The 19,286-nt window shown below is 41.3% G+C and overlaps 1 protein-coding gene across 6 annotated transcripts in view; it reads left to right on the top strand.

The window, feature by feature from the left end:
* TTN (titin) overlaps positions 1 to 19,286 on the top strand; it is a 266,446-nt gene that overhangs the window by 34,775 nt on the left and 212,385 nt on the right. For all 6 annotated transcript variants that reach the window (XM_080927461.1, XM_080927460.1, XM_080927459.1 and 3 more), the window contains 12 exons: positions 1,255 to 1,515; positions 2,049 to 2,312; positions 2,402 to 2,662; positions 2,783 to 3,043; positions 3,551 to 3,811; positions 4,585 to 4,726; positions 4,814 to 4,979; positions 6,669 to 6,900; positions 8,322 to 8,606; positions 8,776 to 8,901; positions 13,729 to 13,917; positions 19,157 to 19,213. In XM_080927461.1, coding sequence (XP_080783587.1) covers positions 1,255 to 1,515; positions 2,049 to 2,312; positions 2,402 to 2,662; positions 2,783 to 3,043; positions 3,551 to 3,811; positions 4,585 to 4,726; positions 4,814 to 4,979; positions 6,669 to 6,900; positions 8,322 to 8,606; positions 8,776 to 8,901; positions 13,729 to 13,917; positions 19,157 to 19,213 — 2,505 coding nt within the window. The remainder of the gene's footprint in view (positions 1 to 1,254; positions 1,516 to 2,048; positions 2,313 to 2,401; positions 2,663 to 2,782; positions 3,044 to 3,550; positions 3,812 to 4,584; positions 4,727 to 4,813; positions 4,980 to 6,668; positions 6,901 to 8,321; positions 8,607 to 8,775; positions 8,902 to 13,728; positions 13,918 to 19,156; positions 19,214 to 19,286) is intronic.

Genomic DNA, 19,286 nt, shown 5'->3' with positions numbered 1-19,286 from the left:
ATTCTTGCTTCTTAAAGTGTTTTTCTCTTATTTTGTTTTTGTGAGGCCAATGACTATTTTTTTTATTATAAAGCGACTTAATCTGTGTATCTCTTATGACATGAAGGGGATACTCAGTCCTTCCTATTTGGCAGACAGTATTAGCTTTAGAATGAAGATTCATAATTATAGTCCACATGTAAACATAGAAGTAGAAATCATCACTAATATTTTTTGTTTATTACATTTGAGTGTTGAGGAATCAGGGTGCTATTCTCAGATTCAACCAATCTTGTATATAAGCAGTTCATATAGTAAAAGTGTGTTTTAGTTGGTGTGAAAGTCTCATGGTTTATACTTTATTATCTGATATTTCCTTAAAGAGTTGTCTATAAAAGACCTATCAAATAAAATCTCAGGTACCTTACTTTTATCAGATATGTTAAATATCACCTTAAGTATGTAAAAATACAGGCTTTAAAATGCTATGTGATTTTACTTGGAATTTTAAAAGTACCTACCACAGGCAAGATATTAGTAGAAACTCAAAACATAAAAATGAAGTGAATGTGTGTCTTTTCTTGAAGAATTTAGAGATTAGAGGAAAATGTGCCCAAGCAGCTAAGTAGTTAAAGCAGTGACCTTTGCCTCATGCTGATGGGGAGAAACTACAGTAGAAAACACTGGAGAAGAAATTGCACTTTCAAGCCAAGAATCTAGGATATATAAGAAACATGTTTAATGTTTCTTTTAATAACACTAATGCATGCTGAATATCATTATAGGATTATGCTTATAATTCCAAGGACTCAAAAGGCTGATGCAGAAGGATTCCCATGAGTTTAGGGTCATACAATGTTAAAGAGTAAGGCAGTGCCTTAAATAATCAAAGAGTAAATACATTATTGACTTTGATATTTTATTCAGCAAAAATTTCTCAAATACCAAACATACACCAAGGATATAATTCTTAAAGGACCAAAGAGTATGCTTTTAAAAATAAGAAATTGAGTTGAAAATTGTCTGTGTGACATGCTATGTGTTACAGATTTCACAATTCTGTATCCCCCCCCCTTTGTACAATATATTTTCTGTTTTCTAGTCATGCATGCTTAAAATAAGGAATTTCTTGTTACTTTCTAAATATAGGTAAAAATTTGTGTTTAAAAACCATGTTTTACAATTTGACATTTGATGTGAGATTAAACAATGGTTTCTTTGGTCTGTGAGTATTTTGAAGGACTCACCCGTGTCCTCTCTGTCCTCTGTCTGAAGGAGGGGCCATCTCCAAGCCACTCACAGACCAGACTGTGGCTGAATCCCAGGAAGCTGTGTTCGAATGCGAAGTTGCCAACCCTGAGTCTGAGGGAGAATGGCTGAAGGATGGAAAGCACTTGGCTCTGAGTAACAACTTCAGAAGTGAATCTGATGGCCACAAAAGGAGGCTTATCATCGCTGCTGCCAAGTTAGATGACATTGGAGAATACACCTACAAGGTTGCAACCTCCAAAACATCTGCCAAGCTGAAAGTTGAAGGTCAGTGACAACAGGCCAGCCTCACCTTCCCCAAATCTTGCTTCTGTCCTAACTGCTGCCATTGTGAAAGTCAGGTTGGTGAGCATTTAGGGTCACATACATCTTCAGTTAAAAACATCATGACATTGTCAACTTTTCCGTATACGTCCTGTATGAGATTGTTCAAGGTTTTCATCAGATACATTCTTGTTTGTTTGTAATAAAATCGTGCTTGAGGTCTGTGAAACAGCCATTTCAGGTACTCTGATTACACATCCCATCTCTGATCAGTCTCATAAGCTGTTAGTGTGTTATATATAATCAAGCTTCATGTCACTGCAGTATAGACAAATGATTGAATAATGTCCACTTCCAACTGGAGCTCAGATTTTCTTAAGTGATTGCCAAGTGTCTTTGAAAACGAGGGACGGCAGAACTGTAAAATGCTGTCTAACCATTCTTTCCCGTGCCGACCAGCTCGGAAGTGACCAGGCTCAGAACTTCTTTGGCTTGTTGGTCGTCATTGTCTAAACCGACTCTTGATTTCTCTGCAGCTGTCAAAATTAAGAAGACTCTGAGGAACCTCACTGTGACAGAGACACAGGATGCTGTCTTCTCTGTGGAACTCACACACCCAGATGTCAAAGGTGTCCAGTGGATCAAAAATGGAGTTGTCTTAGATTCCAATGACAAGTATGAGATCTCAGTCAAAGGGACACTTTATTCTCTGAAGATCAAAAACTGTGCCATAGCGGATGAATCTGTCTATGGCTTCAAACTGGGAAGGCTAGGAGCCAACGCCAGGCTGCACGTTGAGAGTAAGTTGACTCAAACTTGTATAGTTAGACAACTTCTGGTTATCCCTGTGTTAGCCGCGTCACTGAGTTTCTCCAACTTTCTTCATTAGCTGTCAAGATTATTAAAAAGCCAAAGGATGTGACTGCCTTGGAAAACGCCACCGTTGCCTTTGAAGTCAGTGTTTCCCATGACACAGTTCCAGTAAAATGGTTCCACAAGAATGTGGAGATTAAGCCAAGTGACAAACACAGACTGGTCTCAGAGAGAAAAGTCCATAAGCTGATGCTTCAGAACATCTCCCCCTCAGACGCTGGGGAGTACACAGCCATGGTGGGCCAGCTGGAGTGCAAAGCTAAGCTGTTTGTGGAGAGTAAGTGTTTGGCAGCCTCTGCGGCATTTCCGCAGGGAGTCTTACAGATTTACTACTCTGTTTTCTTTCACCCGTGTTTGAGAGTGAGTTAACTGAGCCACTTTCTGCTTTCCCTCTAAGCTCTACACATCACGAAGACTATGAAAAATATCGAGGTTCCTGAAACCAAAGCAGCCTCTTTCGAGTGCGAGGTGTCCCACTTCAACGTTCCTTCCATGTGGCTAAAGAACGGCGTGGAAATCGAGATGAGTGAAAAGTTCAAGATAGTTGTGCAGGGGAAACTCCACCAGCTGATCATCATGAACACAAGCACCGAGGACTCAGCAGAATACACATTTGTTTGTGGCAATGACCAAGTCAGCGCCACCCTGACAGTGACCCGTAAGTAGACATATAGAGGTGTGTTATGTGTGGATGTGTGCTCATGCGTGCGTGTGTGTGCATCTATGTATGGGATATATATATATATATATATATATATATATATATATATATATATGCACATATACATATCTAAATATTCAGCAGTCTTGCTCTTACAAATCCTACACTCTTTCAACAAATTGCTGGATCTATTAAAACCATTCTTGATAAAAAAAACATCTACACTGTGTTCTTGATGAGTCTCTGCTAGCCTCTTTATCTGCATAAAAGTTTCTAATTACAGTATCATCAGAAGTCTACCTAGAAAATTATCTGGGTCGATCACTTTATGTCCCTGACATTCTCCCAGCTGGTTTTCACTCATCGAAGGACAGTGTCAAACCTCCCGTCCCTAATTATAATCATATCAGTGAAAAGCATTAGAAACTCTCGTTCTGCACCCGTTACAAACCACGACGTCATTGCACCCACAGCCAGGTGTCTCATTTTTATTCTCCTCTGCAGCAATCATGATTACATCCATGCTGAAAGACATCAATGCTGAAGAAAAAGACACCATCACTTTTGAGGTGACAGTTAACTATGAAGGCATCTCTTACAAATGGTTAAAGAACGGTGTGGAGATCAAGTCGACTGACAGGTGCCAGATGAGAACCAAGAAGCTCACGCATTCGCTGAACATCAGGAATGTTCACTTTGGAGATGCTGCTGATTACACATTTGTGGCTGGAAAAGCCACATCGACGGCCACCCTTTATGTGGAAGGTATGATTTCCTAGATGGATTCGCAGGGGGGATAAACTCAAATCTACCACATGAAGTATTAATCTTTCCATTAATGAATGGATAAAGTGTGGTATGTCCATCAAGTTTGGGTGGTAACTGGAAATAAAAAGGAATGACTAGCACATGCCATCATATGGGTAAATGCTGAAAATATGAGAAATGAAAGAAGCCACAGAGCAACACATACTGTATGTATGACCCGTTTATATGGAATAGCTCTGATATGAAAGTCTACTGAGGCATAGATCTTAGCTTCCGTCTAGCAAGGGATGATGGGAAGTGTCTTGCATATGATGACTAAGAGCTGTTTGAGTTTTTCTGGGAAAAATTAAATGGTTTTAAAATTATGGTGATGCTTATATGTACCATGGAGGTAAACACTAAATCTGAAGTGTCTAACCTTTTGGTGTCTCTGGGCTACATTAGCTTGGCCTAGGTGTCCATGGCACATCACATGTATTAACCAAATGAAAGTATGCGTATGTTCATTTTGCATGGTACTGTAACAAGATGGTGTCTTGTTCATGTTTAAGAACAATGAAAAAAAATTTACAAAAAATGTTCTAAACCATTCTTAAAATGTTTTAAATAAGTTTCTAGATTTTGAGTTGGGCTACATTCAGAGCTGTCCTGGGGGTGAGTCCAGCCCAATGTGTGTGGATCAGACACTCTGCAAAAGGCTAAATCAAATAGCATGTGACTTATATATCAATAAAGATGTCAGATGCTAATTTTTTACCTCTGTTATTTAGCTCGTCATATAGAATTCAGGAAACACATTAAGGACATCAAGGTTCTGGAGAAGAAACGAGCCATGTTTGAATGTGAAGTTTCAGAGCCCGACATCACTGTCCAGTGGATGAAAGATGGCCAAGAGCTTCAGATAGAGGACCGGCAAGTCACTTTGCTTTCCTGTGTCTCAACTACTCCAGCTTCCTTTTGAATCCCATGCACTAAGCTCCCATTTCCTCCCTTCCACAGGATAAAGATTCAGAAGGAGAAATATGTCCACCGCCTTCTGATCCCATCCACACGCATGTCTGATGCTGGGAAATACACAGTGGTAGCAGGTGGCAACATGTCAACAGCTAACCTCATTGTAGAAGGCAGAGATGTCCGCATCCGGAGCATTAAAAAGGAGGTCCAGGTATAGTCTACATACTGGCTGTTTTTGTTTTGTTTGTTTGTTTTTTTGACAAACTGTCAATCATTCTTACTTCACTCTTGCACTTAACTCTTCTAATCACAGTATTTCAAATACTGAAATCTGCTTGTCCCTGGTGGCTTAGATTCTTGTGCTGCCATCGGTTAGCTCAGCCTCTTGTCGGAAGCATCTTCTTTCACCACATAGCCAATTTCTGTCATCCGGAGAGATGCACAGGAAACAGATGTAGATGAGTTGCAGAGGTGGCCACATCATTAGGAGCCCTGGATGCTTCCCCAGAGGACCTGAGTTTGATTCCAAGTACCCACATGGCAGCATATAACCATCCGTAATTCCAGTTCAAAGGAATCTGACGCCCACTCTGGCATCCTCTGACACTAGGCACACAAATGGTACACAGGCATCATACATTCAGATAAAACACCCAAACACATAAATAAAATAAAATAAAATAAAATAAAATAAAATAAGAACAGCTGTAGAAACTTTGCCATTAAAGAAATGACTACTTACCATGAAGCTCCAACCAAACACAAACTAAAATTGAAATTGTGACACTCACACATTAGCTGTCAATACGAAAATGTAGAAGATAGCATATCCTCAGATCTTTTCCTATGAAGAGGTATATAGGGTTTGAGTGTTTGCGCATGCTTGTTGTGGGCCCAAGAGTAACCCCAGTGTGAACAATGATTCCTAGCAAGGATGCTGAATAGACACGTTTGCCATCTGTCTTAGTTACTGTCCTGTTACTGTAAAGAGACATCTAGACCAAGGCAACTCTTATAAAGAAAGCACTTACTGGTGTATTGCGTATAACTGCAGAGAGTTAATTATGATCACCCTGGTGGGAAGCAGACATGAACTGCCAGGTACTGCTGAAGGAGTACCTGAGAGCTTTCCAGCCTGATCTACAGGCAGCAGGCAGAGACAAAAGACTCAGCCTGGCATTGGTGTTTAAACCTCAAAGCCCATTTCCAGTTACACACACCTACTCCAGCAAGGTCACACCTCTTAATCCTTCTCAAATGGTTCCACTAACAGGTGCTTACAGTGCTTATCCTGTGGGTGCTGATCTTTTCAAATGACATAATGAAGGAAGAAGTATGTTCAAGAGATTCATTTTGAGTTCAGCTCCGTCATTTTTCTCTTCCAGAAAAAAAGAAAAACATGCTTTAGAGAGCCTGTGTTGTATTAAAAACACTTGCAATGGAAACTCATACAGTCCTTATATTCTAGTTCTGAACCTTGGTTTTCTTACTTTTAAACTGAGGATGATATTTCCTAACTAGTCCATAAAGTTATAGTTCATATAATGAGAAATCAGACTGAAGAGTAGCCTTAAAGACCTCTATAATAATTAAAAGCCCCCAGATGTAAAATGCCATAACTTCAGTTATTATTTATTAAACCCTAAACAATTAGAGATGAAACAGTTACCACTTAGGCAGCCTCCCTCACAGGCACGGGTATAAACGTGATTCCCTACATAAGAGATTTGAGTGCTATTTGTCCAACATTAAGAAGGGAAAAATGAAAATGTGCTGTTGTCGGCCAATTTGTTGTGCCACGATGTACTGAGTTTTCACGCTCTGGAAGTGAATAGCTTTAGAAATGGATGAACAGAACTCAAACCAGATTCGCTCTTCTTCCTTCATTGTTTGCCAACAGGTCATTGAGAAGCAGCGTGCTGTTGTGGAGTTCGAAGTCAATGAAGATGACGTTGATGCCCATTGGTATAAAGACGGCATCGAAATCAATTTCCAAGTTCAGGAACGACACCAATATGTGGTGGAGAGAAGAATTCACCGGATGTTTATATCTGAAACGAGACATAGTGACGCAGGCGAATACACCTTCGTGGCAGGCAGGAACAGGAGTTCTGTGACTCTCTATGTCAATGGTATGCAGTTAGACCTCAGCACATACCATCAATACAGCAGTGGTGCCTGAGAGTTTTCTAACAAACCCATGGCGCTCATATCTGGGTATAACGTCATTTGTGTTCATAGCAGCCCTGTGGAAAAGAGAGCAGCTGCTGAAAGGGTTAATGGCATGTCATTTCCAGGAAGCACCTGCTGGCTTCCAGAACAACATGGGTTTGATTAACACTATGAATGTCCACTGTGTGCCAGTTATCATCTAGTCCAGATGGCTTTTCATATACTGCATCAAGTTGTAGTTTTCTGTCCTAATGGTTGAAGTGTAAATAACACTCTATACAAGCAGTGAGGACATTTTCAGCCTTCGGTGCAAAGCTTGGAAAAATCCAAAGACCTCCTTGGAGATCATAGAGTACTTAAAGAGCCACAGGCACAGTGGTGTGAGGCTCTCTCTGCCCCAGGCTCTAAGATCAGTGCTTTGTCTTTGGATGTGGAATCCTTGCTATCAGGAGCTTCCTAACAGTTCTCAGGAGGGCCTCAGCAAACCTTTGCTTTCCTCATTGCAAACCCTAGCTCTGAATTTAAAGCTTGTCAGGACCTGAACCTAACCTAGACACAGGGGAAAGAACAGACCCTGTCTCCCGGCCAAACCCCTGGCTGTCGTGAAGCAAAATCACCTTGAGTCAGATGGAGGAAAGCTGGGAGCTGTCCCTGGGCCATGATCTCCCGTGTCCCTGGGAAATGCAGTTGCCATGACACCCAGTTTTGCTTCCTCTGCAATAGTAGTAGTCATGGGAGCACAGAGAATGAGGAAGTGTAAGACCATAGCCTTCATTTTCTGTCTGTGGTCTCCTCGTCCAACACTGAGACTCTACCCTGATTAGCATCATCATAAAGCTGAATTCTGTTGAATGTATTTAATTGCACTCTACTGGTATAGAATAACATTCAAGCAGTCCACATTTGCAGGCTGTATCCCATTGGCCTCTATCTGTAACAGAGCAACTGTGACTTAATACATAATACATAAGTCCTTGGAAAGTGAACAAATCTGGATGCCATAAGCCCCTTCACTGTGGAATTTGCCCAAATGGCTTTTAAAAATAAGCAGAATATGAGACTTGTTCTAGATTTGTAGTTATTGATTAGTGTGCTCCAACAACAAACCGGAGCAATGATGTTATACACAGATGCCTGGCATTCTCGGCACTTCCCATGAACATTTTTCTTTTAAAATTCTTCCTGAAGTTATTTCCTTTCCTTGGAAGGAAATAAAAATCCCTCTTAGCGCAAAGATTATTCTGATATTCTGAGGCAAGTAAAGATGTCACAAGGCTGAGGCTTTGTTTCTAGACACACTGCTATCTTGAAACAAATGAGTGTAGAGATGAGCACTGTCCTCTTCCTCCTTCATGGGCTGTTTTCTGCTGTTGTCTTTTAGCTCCAGAACCACCCCAAGTCCTGCAAGAACTCCAGCCTGTCACGGTACAGTCTGGCAAGCCTGCTCGCTTCTGCGCCGTGATATCAGGCAGACCGCAGCCCAAAATTTCCTGGTACAAGGAGGAACAGCTGCTTTCCACCGGCTTCAAGTGCAAATTTCTCCACGACGGGCAGGAGTACACGCTTTTGCTCATTGAGGCCTTCCCAGAGGACGCAGCTGTCTATACTTGTGAAGCCAAGAATGACTATGGAGTAGCTACGACGTCAGCTTCTCTTTTGGTGGAAGGTAGGAAGGCCCTGAGACTTTCCAGCTTACAAAGAGGCCCTTAGAAGCTCTCCCAGGGTATTTATAGTGGTAGATTGTACCCAACTCAGAAAGCACTCTCTTGTGGTGCCCAACCAGGAGGGCTACATGGGGACTTAACCTTGACAAGTTCTAAGGTCTCTTTCTTTAGTTCCAGAAGTTGTATCTCCGGATCAGGAAATGCCAGTTTACCCGCCTGCCATTGTCACGCCACTTCAGGACACAGTTACCTCTGAGGGACGCCCGGCGCGTTTCCAGTGCCAAGTTTCAGGGACAGGTAAGCACTTCATAAAAGTGTGTCCTTACTGGAGTTTACAGAGGATGTGTAAAGCATATGGTGTTCTTATAATCTTTACTACCTCTCAAACCTCACTCTCACAAATGTTTGTGAACCTGAATGGAAATTTAACAGCAGCTATATTGAAATTATTTAATTAAGAATTATATCATTATTATATATACTAGTAATATATATATGTATATATATTATATACATACACATTTATACTACTGATTTGTATATTTGAAAATGGTTAAGGTGGTACAACTCTTCTTTCTGGAAACCTTTGAAAAAAAATTTTTTTTTCCACAACTATCTTAAAAATATCTACTTTCCTCATGGTTGTGGTTACATTTTTAATCACTTAATTGAGAAACTATGAAAAAACTTCCACTGTTATGAATTTAATTGTAGTAGCAGTTTCATTGATTTCAAGGGAATCACTTATATGTGAGGTGTTACATCTACATACAATGCACGCGGAAAGTGTTTCCCCATTGTGGACAAACGTTTAATCTTTAAATTCAAAGGTTAGGTTGCAACTGTGAACCCATGTGGTTTCCTCGGCTGTCTCTTATGAACCTAATGCGGATACTATTCCATTAAATCTTAGAATGTATGTCTCACAAGGGCAGGGATGGGCTTAGTGCCTAGAATCTGGTGTTTGAAATACAAGTTGTGCCTCCTAATAGGGAGGAGGGTCTAGAAAAGCGAGGCACCCGTGCCTAAGGGGAATACTTTGTCCATAGAAGGTAAAAAGTGGTGATGGGTGAAGTTAAGTGAACAATAACACGCTCTTCAGATTATCAGCAAGGCCTAGTTAAGCAAAGCTCAAGGCTGCATCCAACACAGCGCTCGGCAGACAACCACCATTCAATCTCAGTGGTCTGCTTTCCGTTTTAACTGTGGGCATGCTTCTCAAATACCAACAGCCAGTCCCCTCACTTGGCTTTGAAAAATAATAATAATAAAAGCAAAACCAGCATAGGTATGATGATGTCCTGACCTCAGATGCTCACATAATAAATCAAAGGAGTAAATGATTGATTTACCCCCAGATGGAAAAAAAATATTTCCTCACTTTCTTGTTTTTGTGGTGTGTGTGTGTGTGTGTGTGTGTGTGTGTGTGTGTGTGTGTGTGTGTAGCAACACTACAGGAGAATATTCCCAAAGCTTGGCAGCTACTGTTTTGTTTATTACGCTGCCTCCATTAGTTGATAACCCAATTTCTGCCTTGCCAACAGCTATTTTCCTGAAGAAGTTAGCATTTCGATAGATCTTCTGACCTAATGGCATCCTCCTTTGGGATGGAGATGCTAATTCAAGAGCCTAATAGACCGGTTTCAGTGTATGAGAATAATTAAAGTATGATCTATGTAAAGCACCTGTAGCCATGGCTCCCAAGTGGCTGGTGCTAATGCACTCATCTATTAGAGTCTTAGAGACTGGCACTGGGTAGAAAATTCGGGCAAATCCTATGGTCTTTTGTGTCTTTGAAGCATAGTTCCCGAGACACGCTGAGTGTGTGTGTGTGGCTGCGGCGTGACCGTGTTCTTTTGTTGCCGCCATTTCATGTAAGAACAAAGTATATGATATTTACAGTAAATACCTGTATGAATCGAATTTTAGAGGAAAAATTTCTACGCAGAGAAAGATGCATACCACCAGACAGCAATAATTATAACAACACACGCTTACAAATCGTGTTACAGGTTTATCTGAAATGTTACAAAAATGCATCCCGAGTCTTCTATAACGTTTTAAAATCAATAAAGGAGAATCACTTCTGTGTGATCAATGTCTGATTAGAGTAGACCTTGTAGCTTTGTGACTCATTAGCTCCTTGTGTGTGGTAGTATTGATACACGTGTGAACATTACTATACCCTTGTACAGACATGATTTTAGTATATAAATTGGGTTCATGAAATGGCACTACCTTCCAGAATCTTTCAAATTAATGAAGCTTTATTCCTGAGACTGAAAATATTTACCCAACATACCCTGACCCTTTATTTCCTAAGAAAGTGCATCATGCCTTCCACAAATTGGAGAGGATTCTGAATGTTCAAGTTCCTTTGTCTTAGGGACAAAGTGAGGAAAGCTTTGTCCTAGGAAGGAAGGAAGCCTTAGTGCTTTCTGAGCTCCAGTGATCAGGGGCTGTGGTCTCCCTGGGAAACTGTTATCAGCTGAAGGCCTCTGGTGCCCACTGCTGGTAGGAAAGGAAATTTGGAAAAGTACACATGTAATATTTGCTAGCTCCTTACTAGAGTTTATTCTACAAGAAATAACCATTTAGAGACTTAGGAAGTGACAAATAAATAAAATAATAATTATTCATCTAAATATGAAAGGTTTCCACTAGTTTCTGAAAGAGCCACTTCAAGTTTATTCTATCAACACGCATTGCCTCCACTGCTGCAGAATTTCTAAGTGTTGCGAGGGGCCAGACAAAGCTTTTGCCTTCCAAGAGGCAAAGAGACATGTGTGACTAGACCACACAGTCACAAATGCTGTCACATAAAGTAAGTGTTCTTTGTCAGAGAGAGAACTGGAGAAACTGTGTGCACTGGACAAAGCATAGCAGGGCCAGAGCACACACAGTGTGACAGGCAGAGGAGGAAGCTGTTATAAGTCACCGACAGCTTTGAAGGTGATGACCTGGAACCTGTGGATAGTTGACGTTTAGCGGAACATAACGGCAGGAATAGGCAAGAGGCCAAAGGCCAGATACAAGAGCGCTCCCCATTTTCTGCCTGGACTTCATTTAGGGTTGATTGTCTTTGCAGTGTAGGAACAAGTCAGGGAGCATTAAGCTCCTAAGCCTTACAATCCAGCCTGTCCTTAGAAGTAATCCTGGGTTGAGCAGAAAAGTGCAGATGGCTGTTGGCCAAGAGAGAAGCTTTGGATGGTGTTGATGAGACCTTTATCAAGGAGACCCAGGGCAGTGGGCACAGGGTAGCTACCAAAGCAAATATTCAGGAAGTAGAAAGGAACAGTTAAGGAGCCAGATGCAGGGGTGAGAAGGAAGGAGTGGGACACTGGGGAGCCTTACAGGAGCAGCACAGACTGTGGAGGGCCAGCCAGATGGGCCGAGTGCTCTGCCAAGAAAGGTTTTATTTTGTTTTTTTCTCCACTTGCTGCATTGGTTGTTAGCAGTTCCTGTCTCTCACACACACACACACACACACATTTGTGCGCACACATTCTTATATACACACACACATATGCACACAAACACATACACAACATACATTCACACACACTCACACATACACATTCACACACACTCTCATACACACTGGCACACACATGCACACAAACACACACACACAACGTACACTCACGAACACACTTACACATACACATACACACATACACTCACACACACTCTTACACACACACATTCACACACACACACTCTCACACTTGCACACATATGCACACAAACATACACACAACATACACTCACACACACACATGTGCGCAAAACAGAACACACATGCACACATGCAAGGGGCTTAGTTCATGGAGTAGCTATGTAAGTCTTGTGCCGTTTGCCTGTCACAGGCCTTCACTTTTCACTGAAGACACCACTGATCTCCCTTGGCATCGGTTTCAGTAGCATGTGAGTCATTCCACATGTGATATGTCACTGAGCTTTCCCAGCCATTGTATGCAGTGTTCAGTCCATGAATTCTTATTCGTCCTATCTGATAGATGAGAAACACGATTCAGTGATAGTAAACGGCATGACCCGGGTTGAAAGCTAGCAAACGATTCGATCAAATATGGTTTTCTAATCACCTTATAACCAGGGAACATCAAGGATTAAGATCTTGTAGTTCATGAATAGTTGCTGTCACTGGGAAGAGAGTGACATTTATAGATCAACGGTGGCACCAAAAGTCTGAATGAATGGGCTACTATCTTGGTAGTAGACAAGGATATGGTTTCCCAACCGTGTGCTAACTGAGACTGGCTCAGTCTCACACTGAGCACAATCAGCTAAAAGTGTGTATTTTCCTCAAGTACAGCAATTTGGCATCATTTTAGTTCATCCTTGATCTGTATTTTTCTTTTTATGAAGACAGCTCAAATTATTGAAAATGGTTAAATGTGTTGAAGATGCCTAAACTCTGAGTTTTTTTTTTTCTTCTCTCTCCATTTGAAAACATTATTTCCTACATCACTATCTTACTAATGCCTTTTGAGCTCAACTCATTGGCAATAGAACAGAGAGATGTGAGGCTGTCCACCTCAGGCTTGGTGGGATGTTGATCTGTTCCTGGATTGTTTACCTTCTGCAAGCTGGTGTAGATTCTTTCCTCTCATTCCATCCTCCACCTTGGCCACAATCTCCAGATCCTTCCCAAAGAAACTCTTCCTCATGCCACAGCATGTGGCAAGCAAATGCCTCAAGAGTACAACCCACAGCTAGGAAAGGTGACTCCTGAAACATCCAACATTAGGACTTTAGAGGCAGGAGGAGGAGGAGCCAGATGTCAGGATTGACTGCGTAGCATGTCCAATGCCAGTGTAGGAGACTGTCTCAAAAAACTGTCTTTAAAGGATAAAATGAACACTTTAAAGTTTGAAACATTGCAACTAGCTCAACAATTGAATAACCTGGATCTTTCTAGAACCATATTTCTTTCTGGAAGATAAGAGACAGAGAGTAGCAGGTATGGTGTGTGCATAAGAAAAATGTAAGCTCCTTAGGCTGAAAATTGAAATGTGGTCTGTAGTCTCACCAAGATTGTGTTTACAGACCAGCAAAAAGAGCTCCCACTCATTTAAAAGATGCAAATGTTTTCTGTTGCAGATTTGAAGGTGTCTTGGTACTGCAGAGACAAGAAAATCAAGCCATCTCGGTTCTTCAGGATGACACAGTTCGAAGACACCTACCAGTTGGAGATTGCTGAAGCCTACCCAGAGGACGAAGGAACTTATGCTTTTGTTGCTAATAATGCTGTGGGCCAGGTGTCCAGCACCGCCACCCTGAGACTGGAAGGTAGAGAGATACTTTTATGAATTTCACAGTACCAGTAACAGTCACTAAGGACATCATATAAATATTTGTCCTTCATTCTTTTTCATTTAATTCACAATTTCCAAATTGTGCCGTTTCTGCTCCTTGTTCCCCGTGGGCCCTTGACTTTTTATCTGCCCTGCTTTCTCTCTGTGAAGTTTTGTGATGTATTACCGTCTCCACTGGCTTTTCTGCTTCCTGCTCAGCATGTCTCAGACTGTAGTGAACAATGCTGGGGGTGGGGGTGCGTATCTTTGCTCTCTTAGTGAGCTATGGTAGAAGTCCGACCAGCTTCATGTGGTGTTGACAGAACTCTGATGTCACCAGCATTCCAGTAGACAGTTTCAGATTTTATCACAAAGGAAATAAACTCACCAAGACTAAAGGCACCCCCTAAGTTTTGAGAGGCCCGCTGTTAAGGTACTTTAATGTTTCTGCTCATTAGTTATAATCAGACACACTTTCTCAGTCACTGAGGAACTTTAATTCAAAACAAGAATAACAAGGGGATGGGAGTGTGGCTCAGTGGCACTTGCCTAGCATGTTCCAGGTCTTGAGTTTGTTCCTCAGCAATGCACACACACACACACACACACACACACACACACACATGTATACAAATACATACACTAAAATAAAATTTTAAAATTATAAAAAATTTCACATACAATCATGTTATTTTTTTCAATAAATATAATATATATATATACACACAGAAAACATAAGGATTTAAGGAAACTTCCAGTTTCTTTAATTTTCAAAACTATAGTTTTATATCCTTAATAATGAATTGAACATGATTTACAACATAGAAATGTTTGATTACAGAGTGGGAAAATTAATTCCTAAATCTAGTTGTGTTCTCCACTATTATGTTCCTGAGCTGTGGAGTTTATTTTATTCTTTAACCTGATTGTGTCTCGCCTTGTCTTTTTGGGAAATGGTGAAGAACTTGTGTGACTTTGATTTAATAGTGATAAAGCATTAGTAGTGGATTGGATTCTAGTTAATGGATGGAATCTGTGGGAAACTTAGAATAGACAACTCCAAGTGCGTTTTCATTTGAACGGGGAAAAGCATTAAAAACTGCATGCTTCTTTCCAGGCTTTAGCAAACCTGAAGACGTTCCATCCAAGTCCCAATGGCATACCCCACCATCAGTTTCACTTAAGAAGGAGGCCCTTGGCCAAAAGCCCATCTTCATCCAGCCTCTGCCAAGCCTCAGGGTGCACAGCGGGGAGACAGTCAGATTTCACGCAAGGGTTTCTGGTGTTCCCAAACCAGCAATCCAGTGGTTTTATAACCACCAGCCAATTCTACCATCAAAAGATGTAGTGTTTCACTTTGAGGAGTCCACAGGCATGGCTTTAATGCTTATAGTTGATGCTTACCCAGAGCATGCTGGGAAATACTCTTGCAGAGCAGCCAATAGTGCTGGGGAAGCCACTTGTGCAGCTACACTCACAGTGACTGCAAAAGGTAAAGCCCCTCTTGCTCCGAGAACTTTGATTTGCTGTCTCCCACCCTACTGCTACTAACAAGAGTCCTGCTGCTTGCTTCACTTTATACTTCAATCAGTTCACGCTTTACTAACCAACTAACATGTAATACATCGCACCAGGCCTCCAACTACAGGTTTAGCATTCATACTTCAAGCTGATTGGAATATGTGTTCCGTGAAATAGGAAACCACTGCTTTGTTAGACAGCAACTTTGCTCGGCTGTTTTCTTTCGGAGGAGAAGGGTTGACTTTGCCAAAGATATCAATCACATCATTTCATCACCAAATGATCTTTCTGCTTAATAATATATTAAAGCATATGATTGGTTTATCAAATATAGTCAGCTCAGGAAAAAAATTGGGTGGGGATAGAGAACCAGACTGTGTTTCTCTGCATGACTGAAAAGGGAGAATCCAGATGCTACGCACTGTCTGCATTAGCCTTCAGTAACCACTCATTGCTGGTCCATTGGCAGTGAATGTTCTCTCGTGTGGTCCTACATTCTAGAGCACACTGCATCTGGCATGATGCTTTCACATGACAATGGCCTCCTTCATTTTCTTCTTCTAGGCCATTTATGTTACTGATGTAGGCCAGTGAGAAAGTACAACGTTCTTCTCTTTATCGTGTCGCTTAAATATATAGGGCAAGCTCTAGATAGACAAAGTTCTAGGAAAGAAGTCAGAGAGTCCACAAAGTCCCAGACAGCAGCCACTCCCTCTTTCACTGAGAAGGAGAGCCAAATATTCCCAAAGGAATTAAGTCAGGTCACGGATCATTGCATAAATATGAAGTGTAGGTGTTTTAGCGTTTGTGTCAAAGCTCTGCCTACACAGCGGCATCTGTTCCACCATGCTGCACCCTGTCCTGAGTTATCAGGGAGATCTCTTGAGAAGTCCAGGAGGAGAGGGGGTACACTGAACGCTCTCCTGCCTTTTTGGGACCTCACTGTAGAGTGTGGAAGCCCTGCTCAGTTCCTCTGCAGTCTAGATGACTTTTCTGTTGATATACTCTAGACTCGTGAAGATGTAATGACAGAGGGGTCAGAGTGAAGCAGCCACAGATTGGAAACATCCATGCGTTGTCATAGCCAGTGTTGGGCCAGTAGACTAAGGACTGTAGTGCTGTCCCCTATGGTGATGACAGAGAGACAGCCTCAGCAGTGCTCAGTGCAGATTAGCTATGGACAACTTTCTTTTTTCATTTCACCTTCATCGTTTTATGAAGCTTTCTGTGCAACCAACCCAAGCCAATGATTACATTCCTTAAACCACCTCTAGCATGTAACCCATAAGCACTTTATGAAGGTAGGCTAAGTCATTGGCCAAACCTGTAGGAGAATTTAACTCTCCCGTGTAGATTCACGCTGAAATCTAGAATTGGGAAATCTATTTATTTTGTATGTACTTCTTTTTCTAATACTTATCAAAGACGAATCCTGAAAATACGCCAAGGAAGGCTAAAGTATTGTAGTTGCCACATACTTCTTGGGTAATTATCATTGTGTCTGGCACTAAGATGGATTTGAATTGAATTGATTCCCTTGTAAGAGTTAAACAGATTACCCTAATGGTAAGTGAGTTTCTCACTCAGCAGTCCTTCCTTTTCAGGCCTGGAGGCTCTAGATTTATATGGGGAAGCCATGAAAACAGAAAATTGGATGTTGAAAATAATAGGGTTCTATTTGGACCACAATTAATGGTCTGTAGATAATTTTTCAGTAAACGATACTGCTTTTACAGCCTTGTATTTTCTTGAAATTGTGGCAATTTTCTCATGGCAACATCATGATTTTAGTTGTTACTGTATGTGGATCTCTATTGTATCTGAAAGAGTGAAAAAAAACTCTGAGAGAAGCATAATTTTCCGCTTATCCATAACCTTGCCTCTTAGGTACAAATACAATGAGAATATCACATTTGAAGTGCCCAGAGCATGTGTTATGTATCTATAGGCAAAGGACCTTTACTGAGTCACATGGAAAGGGGTCAAGGAGATGTCAAGCATCCTCAGGAATTACAGGAAGGAATAGCCACAAGTTCCTCCCTGATCCTCATCAAATAGTTGGTGGATATTAATAACAAGGGAGCAGTAAAGTTCTGTCTTGTGTGCAGCCATCTCTGTACTGAATTTTGGTTCTCTTTCTTGCCGATTGGGAGACTCGGCCTCATTCATTCAAGTATTGCATCTGTGATCCCTCTCACCCAAAGTGGAATCTTTTCTGAATCTGAGGTTTTGTTCCATGGCAATCTCTGGATCTATTTTCATAACAAACAGTGCAAAAGTCTAGGCAAACAAAGTGGCTCTGCCCAGAGCACTGGCTCTCAGTCTCACTGAGGGTTTTAGCTAGCACAGTAATCACACAGAGTGATTGTTTCTATAGAGGTGCTGTCTGTGAGTTGTGTGGGTGACAGAGGTGACAGTTTTGCCACATTGTGCAGTTGGGAGCTGTCTGTGTTGTAGAAGTGGAAGAAGAATGGCTCTTCGAGATTTCTTCTGTAAAGTACGGTGAAGATGGCTGAACGTCATCTGCATAGACTGCATTGAACTGGGTACTTTACTGAAATGCTATTGGAACAAGAGAACATTTTTTAAACTCCTGACACCATTTCTTGCACTTATAAAAGTGTTTGAAGAATGAAGAATTGAGTGTGAGCATCTAATTATTTAACATGAAGTCAGCATTTATATGTGCCCTTTTTATTATGATCTAAATCATTTATATAGGCTACGTGGCTGTCCATAAAGATCAAATAGGAATGTGAAGGGCTTGTTAGTCTGTTTGAACAGTGGCCTTTAGTGCATAATAAAATAGAAACATCAAGTGTTGCTTTTGAGATGAATACACTGCTTTCCTCATTCCAATGACAATCCATCTTCTTGGCATTCAGCATGAGTTGTATTCTTCCCAACACAACTGGTGTGTGGCTTCCCCTAACTAGCAAAAGATTCACAAGGCAGAGTAGTTACAAAAGTTATTCCATTCAGATACTGAGTGTCTGAAACTAATGAACTAAAACAATCCATGGAGAAATAAGGATCATTAAAGAAAGCATCAGGCTTGCCATTTATATCACGCCCAAAATCACAAAGAAGCAGGAAACATCCTTATAGTCACTGCCAGTGTAGCAGGAACTGCTGATCGCGTGTCTCAAGCTACCAGCTTTGTCCTGGAAGCTGTCCCACAGACTGCTGTGCCCCAAACCTAAACCTGTTTCTAGCCTAATAAAAGAAATTTAGAGTTGAGAAGTCTTTGTTCACTGGCTGATGTGTAACTGAATATTGTATTGTTCCAAGTTTGAGAGGAGGTTCAAATCATTGGACCACTTAGTAGTTAAAAAAAAAAAAAGAAAGGAAAATAAAAAAGAAAGAAGGCTTTATTCTGCAGGGGGAAGAATACAAGCAGCAAGCAATCAAGTGCATGTTCCTAAAAAATGTGGTTTCATGTCTTCCCAGTGTGCAGTCAGTAGGACATGATGAAGAGGATTTTAGCCTTGGGGTTGCTTTTCTGGGTGCATGTAAAGGCATGGGGGAGTGGAAGACGACTCTTTAGAATCATTTGCAGTCTGTCTGCTCATTGCTTCATTTGGCTTGGGTATTTGTGGGGTGCATTCCCTCTTTTTACAATGGAAAGGCAGCAATTATCACCCAAATCATGAGTTTATTGAGAAGCTGTGTGTGGTTACTCATCCAGGTTTCTCCTTACTTTTCTGTTTTAGCCCCCGAGTCAATTTTGCACGAGAGGATCGGCCAGCAAATCGAAGTGGAGATGAAAGGTACGATCATGGCGAGTGTGAGGTTAGAGTAGAAACTTAGGGGGGTTAGCAGAATCCTTGACCTACTTGATTT

This window comes from Micromys minutus (genome assembly GCF_963924665.1).
Source record: "Micromys minutus genome assembly, chromosome: 13".
NCBI lineage: Eukaryota > Metazoa > Chordata > Mammalia > Rodentia > Muridae > Micromys > Micromys minutus.
The sequence above is the reverse complement of the archived record's forward strand: the minus strand, read 5'-3'. Positions and strand labels throughout refer to the sequence as shown.